Here is a 9,163-nt window from a genome sequence, read left to right on the forward strand (position 1 = left end):
CTCCCCATGCACTTTTTGAAATAGTGGCCATGGGATCTTTTACGTCCACCTGAGAGCAGACTCTTTGTCGGCCGGCGCGGACACGTTGGGCCGAAATTGCCTCCTTCTGCGCTGTAAATTTCTATGTTTGGTTCTATTGTCACCTTGCACTGTGCAAAGCAGAAGGGTTTCAAAAGAAACCCTCCAGTCAGACCTGTCAAAGCCCAGTCGTTTAGAGCAAGACTCCCATAATTTAGTTTAAAACATGTATTTTTACATGTGCCACTTGCGCAATGTAGCACAGCGGCATTGCCAGATCTGTCAGTCAATCAGTTGCAGTCACCACGTTCGGAAAACCATTAAAGACAGCCTTTTGGCTAAGATCTGCATAACTAACCTGACCAGCCACCATGACCTCCGGGTGGTTTCTCCCTGGTCAGGAAGGTATATGCTTACATTTTTGTAAACAGTTTGGCTAAGAGCATTGGCGCAGAGTGATCCTTGACTGGTGCAGGGTGACCTCTGGCGTTTGTGACTTGACAAAGAATTGGAAACGATTGGCTACGAATTTATAAAAAAAAAGACAAAGTGTGAGCTGCTGTATTCTATTGAGCACGAATCTCAGACCAATGGCCCCTCTCCTGATAACAGCTCTGCCCCCACTGGAGAGACCAGGATTCCAGTTGGAGTGAAATGGGAGCCACTTGTATAAAGTTCAGTGATTTGGCTCCACCCAGTGCAGGGAGGGGAACTTTTTCCCATCAGCACAACCCAACCAATTGTGCCAACCAATTGTGCCACAAACCGGTTTTGCCCCCCACGCGGTGCTTATTGGTTCAGTTGTGTGTTAATTCCAAATAAAGGACCCGTTTGCCTGCCGAAGATGTCCTTTGCCCGACGTTGCCGGAGCAAGAAAGCGCTTTGAGAATAGCTTGGGCAAAGGGCTGCTTGTTTGAGGCTTTCAGTTTCACTTTGCTGCCTATTTCCGGGATCAAGCTACGCTGCTGGCTGTCTCAATGGCTGCCTCAAGCTGCTTCAAGGAGGAATTGGCCTGTCCTATCTGTCTGGACTTGCTGTGCGATCCTGTGACTACAAACTGTGGCCACAATTTCTGCTCCAAGTGCATCGAGGAGGTGTGGAACGAAGCTGGAAGTTCGAACCAGCGCATCCAGTGCCCACAGTGCAGGCAGATTTACACCGAGAAGCCCCTGCTAAAGAGAAACACACTTTTCAGTAATCTCATCGACCAACTCACCAAAGAGCCAGAAGTATTTTCAGGAGATCGCGATGATGTTCCTTGTGACTGGTGTTTTGAGACCATTCTCAAGGCTGAAAAGACTTGTTTGACCTGCATGGCCTCCTACTGTCTCGCCCACCTCCGGCCTCACACTCAGAATGCAGCTTACCAGGATCATGAAGTGACGAGTCCAATCACAGACCTGCAAGAATGGAAATGCAAAGAGCACAAAAAGATCCAGGATGTGTTCTGCACAAACCACTCCATTTTTGTATGTGCTTTTTGTAAGGCAAAGCATGAGCTTTGCAAAACGAATTCATTAGAGGAACAGTGCAAAGAGAGAAAGGTAAGATGATTTTCACAAAACTCTGTAATTGTCACATCATAGGCAGTAACCCTCGAAATCGAGGAAGATTTGCTTCCACTCAAAGTGAGTTCTTAGATGACTGTACAGTCCAATACAGGAATTACAGTCTTTGTCACAGCTGGGACAGACAGTGGTTGAAGGAAAGGGTGGGTGGGGAGTCTGGTTTGCCGCACGCTCCTTCCGCTGCCTGCGCTTAATTTCTGCAGGCTCTCGGTGACGAGACTCGAGGTGCTCAGCGCCCTCCCGGATGCTCTTGCTCCACTTAAGGTGGTCTTTGGCCAGGGACTTCCAGGTGCCGGTGGGAATGTTGCATTTTTATCAAGGAGGCTTTGAGGGTGCCCTTGAAACGTTTCTTCTGCCCACCTGGGGCTTGCTTGCCGTGCAGGAGTTCCGAGTAGAGCGCTTCCTTTTGGAGTCTTTGTTCGCATGCCTGAAACATGTGGCCCGCCCAATGGAGCCGGTCGAGTGTGGTCAGTGCTCTAATGCTGGGGAAGTTTGCCTGATCGTGAACACTGATGTTGGTGCATCTGTCCTCCCAGGGATTTGCAGGATATTGCAGAGACATGGTTGGTATTTCTCCAGTGATTTGAGGTGTCTACTATACATGGTCCACTTCTCTGAGCCATACAGGAGGGTGGGTATCACTACAGCCCTATAGACCATAAGCGTGTAATTGTACATCACCAGTAGAAACTGACCAGTGGACATGTTTCGGCCAAACTGTCCCATGGAAGAGCTCAGTCCTGAGCTCTCTGGACTCCAATCAAATTACAAGGCAAGATTACACACACTGTATTTCCTGGCATTAAAAAAAAAATCAGGGCTGATTTGCTCGAAGTTTTCAAGCGAAACTGATGGGGTAGATAAATAAACTATTTCCGCTGATTGGGGCGTCTGGGTCTCGGGGACATAGCCTAAAAAAACTTCTACCAGATCTTTCAGGAGTGAAGTAAGTAAACACTTCTACACACACAGGCTGGTAGAATAATGCAAACCTCTTCTGCAAATGGCAGTTGATGCTAGGTTAACGCCAGCATGGAGTGGTTGGACCGAACGGCCTGTTTCTGTGCCGTATATCCTATTAATTCATTTTGAATCTGAGATTGATGGCTTTCTGTTAACCAAAGATATTAAGGGGTTTGGGGCAAATGCAGGTATATGGAGTTAAGTCACAGATCAGCAATGATCTCACTAAATTTTGCAACAGGCTCGAGGAGTTGAATGGCCTCTTCCTGTTTATGTTCCCTCATGATGCATCCTTGATCTTTGTTCTTTCTTTAGGAAAAAGTAGAAGATTGAAAGGTGATCTTATTGAAATGTATAAGATTATGAGAGTTCTTGACAGGGTGGATGCAGAGAGATTGTTTCCACTGATGGGGGAGACTAGAACTAGATGAGACCGCTTTCAAACTGAACCACTGAAACTGGTCAATTAATCAATAACTGTTGCATTTCACAATTTTTTAAAGATGGACCTTCAAAAGATTCTTGGTGAGCTATCTGAAGAAATAAAAATCGCAGAAGGAAAGCTTGATGTTCTGACTAACGAACACCATTCGGCCAAAGTAAGTGTTAACCTGTACAGTCCGGTTTCTCAATTAACTTACAGAAATCGTATTGTGGTGCAATGTGATTGTACAATGCTTACAAGGCAACTCTGTTTCTTTGCATTACAATCCAGACTGGTTGGCTGTGGAGACAAGCCAAGGAAGCAAGTGGCAGAGGCTGCAACCCTTGCAATGGCAAGTTCTCGAGGAAGGGTGGAACTTGCATTTTCTATGGGGTGCAGTGTGTATCTTGCGCCTTCACACATTTTGCAACCTGTTGGTTGTGAGGTTTGTCTCCTGAATTTTACCTGCATTGCCTGGTGGTCCAGGTCTCTGACACGGTGCCCTCGGATTTTCTGTGTACTTTGCTCCTGGGGTTGGATCTGTGGCGGTAGTGTCTGCAGGATGTGGAGAGTCAACCTGTGCCAGAGTTTGTAGTGTTACTGAGTCTGTGGGACAGTGTTGAATTTGGAGTTGGCTCCAAGTCCGGCTGACCACCTGGGGTGTTTCCCCGTAAATGTCCTGTAACAGAAAATATCACGTCAGTTAAGAGAACTGATGGCAAACCTGCTTTGATCAATATGACATTTCCCTGTCGGTCAACACCAGAGTCAAAAAGGATCTGGGTGAGTTTCTGAGTGGAGGACAGGTCAACTGATTGAAAATGGATAAGGAGTAGTCAGGGTTATTGATATCCGTAACTGCAGGCTCCAGGAGCCTGGCTTGATTGACTTTGAGGGTCAGAGAGCAATTTCCCAGTTTTTTTTCTAAATTGGCCGAAGTATTTTTTTCTTTTTAGCCTGACTGGGCGGGAGGGTAGTTAATGAGTGTAGGTGGCAGCATGTCTGGATGGGATGAGCTTGATGGACCAGATGGATTTTTGCAGTACCAGAACCATAAACCAAACTGTATCTAACTGCCTCATCTCCTTCCTCCTCCACCTCTTAGTTCTCCAGGGACTGCCAGCCTGAGCCACTGAGATCCCGTCCCTAACAGCAGTGGCTTAGAAATGCTTTGGGACACCCTGAGGATGTGACCCGGTACGACTTGCTTCGCCCCACCATTGGTGGCCGTGCAGTCAGCTGCCTGGGCTCTAAGCTCTGTAATTCCCCCTCTAAGCGTTCTGCTGCCGAGTGTGCACCAGTGCAGCTGTTCAACCAGTCACCAAGCTGGTCTACAAGAGCAGCCTTGGGCGAGTTTCCCTGCAGCGTTGTACCTGGTCTTCAGTCACTGGTTGCCTCTGACGGAGCACCAAACTGGGAATTTGTTCTCTGCGAATCCCTGGGGATGAACCTACATCCCGCTGCTCTGTGGTACCCTGCGTTGGCAACATGCTGCCCTGGCAGTAGCTGTAAGCAAAGCATCAATTCTACATAAAGCGGGACAACCACCAGTTGGTCTTTCCCCCAGTTGATGTAACATTTTGCTTTCTCTTTCCCAGTAATCTAGATATATTTGTAATTAATAGTCAACAGGAAATATGATTTACTGTCTTTGATGAAATCCAGGAAACGGCTTCTAAGATGAAGATTTTGATAGGTGAGAGGTTTAAGGAATCCAAGAAGCTCCTGATAATGAAAGAGGAGTCTATCAGAAAGGTAATAGATGCAGAGTATCTTGAAGTTGAGACGAAGATTGAAGCAGCCTCAAGGGAACTTCTGGAGCAAATTGAAGAACTCAAGGAGAAGAAAAGTCAGATTGAACCTGTGGCAAAGCAGGACAAGTGGAGGTTCCTGCAGGTAAAACCCATCTGGACTTTGTCTCGGGCTACGGTGTGCTTGTTTGCTAAAGTAATGCATTGATTTACTAACTTCAGATTACGATTTGAGCGCGAGGCACACTGCGCAGGAAGGTCAAAGTGGATCCATATCTAGGCCTTTGGAGAAGGTCCAGAGAAGGGCAACCAGAATGGTGCCTAGGCTTGGACTCCTTGGTATTGGGATAGGCTCTGGGAACTTGGGCTTTTTTTCATTGAAGAAGCATAGACACTGATGTAATGATGTTTTTGCAAAGATGAACAAAATAGATTCTGTTCTGCTGGATTTAGATATGGATGTAAGAACTAGGATGCTTCAGTATAAAATACTAAACATGGAGTGAGGTTAGATGCAAAGAGGGAATTTTCAGAGTCATCAATCTCAGGAGGTTGTGTGTTGGGAGGGTTGGGAACTGTACCATGGGACAGTTATTTGAACACTTGTTTAAAATCGTGTCTTGTCCTATGAAAACCTTGGCTCGTCCTGCATAAGTATACCGTAGAAGGTGTAGGTAGATCCATAGCAAGGGTAGCCTTCTATATTTTCATGTTTTTAATGAAAGCGTGCATGTTTTTGCTGCTGGTCTTGAGGTGGATATGTGATGTATGCAGGTACAGCAAGTAATCAGGAAGGCAAATGGAATGTTGGCCTTTATTGTAAGGGGGATTGAGTATAAAAGCAGAGAGGTCCTGCTACAACTGTACAGGGTATTGGTGAGGCCACACCTAGAGTACTGCGTACAGTTTTGGTCTCCGTGTTTAAGGAAGGACATACTTGCATTGGAGGCGGTTCACTGGGTTGATTTCCAGAGATGAGGGGGTTGACTTATGAGGAAAGGTTGGGCCTATACACACTGGAGTTCAGAAGAATGAGAGGTGATCTTATTGAAACACAAGATAATGATGGGGCTCGACAAGGTGGATGCAGAGAGAATATTTCCACTCATAGGAGAAACTAAAACTAGGAGACATAGTGTTGGAATAAGTGTTGCCCATTTAAAACTGATATGAGGAGACATTTCTTTTGAGGGTTATATGGGATTCTCTGCCCCAGAGAGCTGTGGAGGCTGGGTCATGGAATATATTTAAGGCGGAGATAGATTTTTGAGCGATAAGGGAGTCAAGGGTTATGGGGAGCGGGCAGGGAAGTGGAGTTGCGCCCATGATCAGATCAGCCATGATCTTATTGAATGGCGGAACAGGCTCAAGGGTCCAAATGGTAGACTCCTGCTCCTATTTCTTATGATCTGGTGAGTGAGATATCTGATCTGGAATCTGTCTGGGAGGGGAAGAATGGGAATCCTGTAGCAATTCGACAGTGATGGTTCATCTGTGTGGTCGAGGGACTGGGTCTGCTTCGAATCGCTGGCTGTCCATGACAGAATCCCACTCTGGCAGTCCAGTGGGGAATAGGTGTCTGATCCCGTGGTGTAGTGCATGAGTTCTGTACTCGGTGCCTGGGTATCCATTAGGGTGCACGTGAGTGGGCCTTGTGGCTGTCTATGTGGCCTTGGTTACAGGTCGGCAAATTGCACAGACAGCAGCTGTGGAGTCTTCAAGGGGAGTGGGAGGGAAAAATGGGATTGGGAGGTCCTGTCTGGGCGGATCTCGTGTCTCCAGCTGCCTTCCTCCTGAAGAGGAATTGATAGCAGTCTGGGAGCTGGTCATTTTAGAAGCGAGGTGTGAAAGACAGGGGATCCATCATTGATGAGAATATTATAGGACAGGTGTGACACATGTATCCTCCTGGGGAGAGCTTCACAAATTGGGACCACATTTCAGGAAATCCACTATCGAGGCCGAAAGGCCCCAAAGGATTTCCCATCCATGCTGAAAACCAAGCTCTGTGCGGATCGAATTGGGGATGGAGGGAAATGAGGGAGGCAGAGCGTGAACTCTGACCTTCCACGTTAATTAAAAGAAAAGCTGAAACTTTATAATTCTATGTTAATTTCCCTTTATTGACCAACATACTCATTTAGGCCGCTTCATCAATTCCCAATCAAGTCGAACGTCTTCCTTCCCCAGGAGAAGCTGTGGACGTGTACAGCAGAAAACTACAGATGAGGTGTAACTCTGCTTTAAAGCTGATCACACAACTTCAGTCTCAGCTGGACAACCTTTGGCAGGAAATATTCAAATATGGAGGTTAGAATTCTTATTTCCTTGTGCTCAATACAGTGTCAAATGTTGGTTTTAATACTTTTACTGAGGAAGCTCGTCTTTCGCAACCTAAAATGGATCAGTCTCTTCCCACAAGCTGGATCCAACCATCCGCAATAATCAAACAATGAGGTGGCTCAGTGTTGGCACTCTCGCCTTTGTGTCAGAAGGTCGTGGGTTCACATCCCACTTGAGCACAATCTTGGCTGACACTCCAGTGCAGTACGAAGGGAGTGCTGCACTGTCGGAGGTGCTATCTCTCAGATGAGATGCTAAACCGAGGCCCCGTCTGCCCTCCTGGGTGGACGTAGAAAGTCTCGTACTATTTCAAAGAAGAGCAGGGGCATACTCCCCGGTGTCCTGCTCAATATTCATCACTGAACCAACATCATTATCACATGGCATGTGGAAAAATTGGCTGCTGTGTTTCCTACATTACAACATTGACTACACTTCTTCAAAAGTACCTGATTGGCTGTATAACGCTTTGGGGCAACCTGAGGTTGTGAAAGGTACGATGTCAGTGCAAGTTCTTTCTTTACCTGGTCACAAACTAGATTGGCCTTGTTCTTATCTACGGTCCTGATGTTCTGGGGATGAGGAGGGGGTGTGTTCAGGTAATCTCACTCTCTCATTGTGCCACCTTTCCTCAAACTATTTTCTTTTGATTCCAGAAGCCTGCGAGCTCACCTTTGAGCCAAAGACAGCACAGGCACTGATCATTTTGTCGGATAGAAACAGGAAGATGTTGCGTGCTGCTTCCGCACAGCCCTATGATAATAATCCTGAAAGATTTATAACTTACTCTCAGGTGCTGTGCTCACAGAGCTTCTCCAAGGGTTGCCATTACTGGGACATTGGCACCAAGGACAGTCTTGGCTGGGCCATTGGGATTGCGTACAAAAGCATCAAAATATCAGATTATCTGAGTCACAGTGAAAAAGCTTGGTGTGTACAGTGGTTCAACAACATTCTCTCCGCTTGGTACAACAGAAATCAGCAGATATTAGCAGGGGTGAAACCTCAAACTGTCAGGGTGTGTCTCGATTTTGCCGGAGGTTCTGTATCATTTTATTCAGTCGCTGATGGTGTAACTCTGCTACATAAATATAATGTTGCATTTACAGAGCCTGTCTATCCTGCCTGCTGGCTCATAGACACGACGGTAAATAACGCACTGGTTTTGGAAACTCCACACTAGAATACACAAAGGGAAAATTGCAACTTTGGTCGGAATTGAAGAGTAAAATTTACGATCTTGCGCTTCAGGCACAAAGCTGCGGGTAACAGGAGCGCACGGCGGGAGCTCCAGTTTGTGGCCAAAGGATTTCCCCGTCCGTTAGTTTTAATGGAAGGAAATGTTCAGCGGCTGTGAATCCCACAGTCCCAATGTTCCCTCTAATGTTTATTTTTGGGCCGCACGGCCCCTTAACACTGCGTGCTCCATTCACAAATCCACGCATGTGCAGTCTTTGCATTTAAAAGCCGGTGAGTCGGCTGCGCGGGACCTCCAGACCATTGGCTGAAAGGGAACATTACCCACTCTCCAAATTCCCCATTTGGCGCTCCCGTCACCTGAAGCTCTTCACCGGGTAAAGCTCAATCGTCAAATTTACTCTTTTTTTTTAAAAACACAATTTTTAGATGAGGCTTGTTGAGGTGAAGTCAAAAATTGGCTTCTACACCGCCAGCTACAGAATTAATAAAAAAATAACCTCCAATGATTTGGGGGGAAAAAATCTTTGTTTCACAGCTTCAGAGATAACAAACTATTGAGGCGGGCTGTTTAGATTTTTTAAAAAAAGCAGACAGTCTGAGTACTGAAACAGCGACAAGTTTAATTATAGCAAGTGGTTAAATATCACAGAAACTGGATGAGGTGGGGGGAGGGAGGGAGTGAGGGTGGGTGCAATGGGATTGGGGAGATTATAGGATGGGATGGGGGAGGGAGATTGGGAGGGGCTAGAAGTGGGGGATGGAGGGGTTGAGAATGAGACTGCTCTGAATTGTCAAATATAGAGTGGGGCTCTTGTAAGATCGTTAATTAGTTATTTTTTTTTTAGTATACTTGGTTTTTGCATCTTGGGCTCATCAATAATGGAATTTATAATCAT

At 46.3% G+C, this 9,163-nt stretch overlaps 1 protein-coding gene across 1 annotated transcript; it reads left to right on the top strand.

Annotated features, from left to right (window-relative positions):
* Positions 1–978: 978 nt before the first annotated feature.
* LOC139275926 (E3 ubiquitin/ISG15 ligase TRIM25-like) lies at positions 979–8,923 on the top strand. The gene is made up of 5 exons (XM_070893143.1): positions 979–1,562; positions 3,053–3,148; positions 4,639–4,869; positions 6,869–7,034; positions 7,724–8,923. The coding sequence occupies exons 1-5, from the start codon at positions 996–998 to the stop codon at positions 8,248–8,250; spliced, it is 1,587 nt and encodes a 528-aa protein (XP_070749244.1). The 5' UTR covers positions 979–995; the 3' UTR covers positions 8,251–8,923.
* The last annotated feature ends 240 nt before the right edge of the window (positions 8,924–9,163 follow it).

This window comes from Pristiophorus japonicus, chromosome 11 (assembly GCF_044704955.1).
Source record: "Pristiophorus japonicus isolate sPriJap1 chromosome 11, sPriJap1.hap1, whole genome shotgun sequence".
NCBI classification, from domain to species: domain Eukaryota; kingdom Metazoa; phylum Chordata; class Chondrichthyes; family Pristiophoridae; genus Pristiophorus; species Pristiophorus japonicus.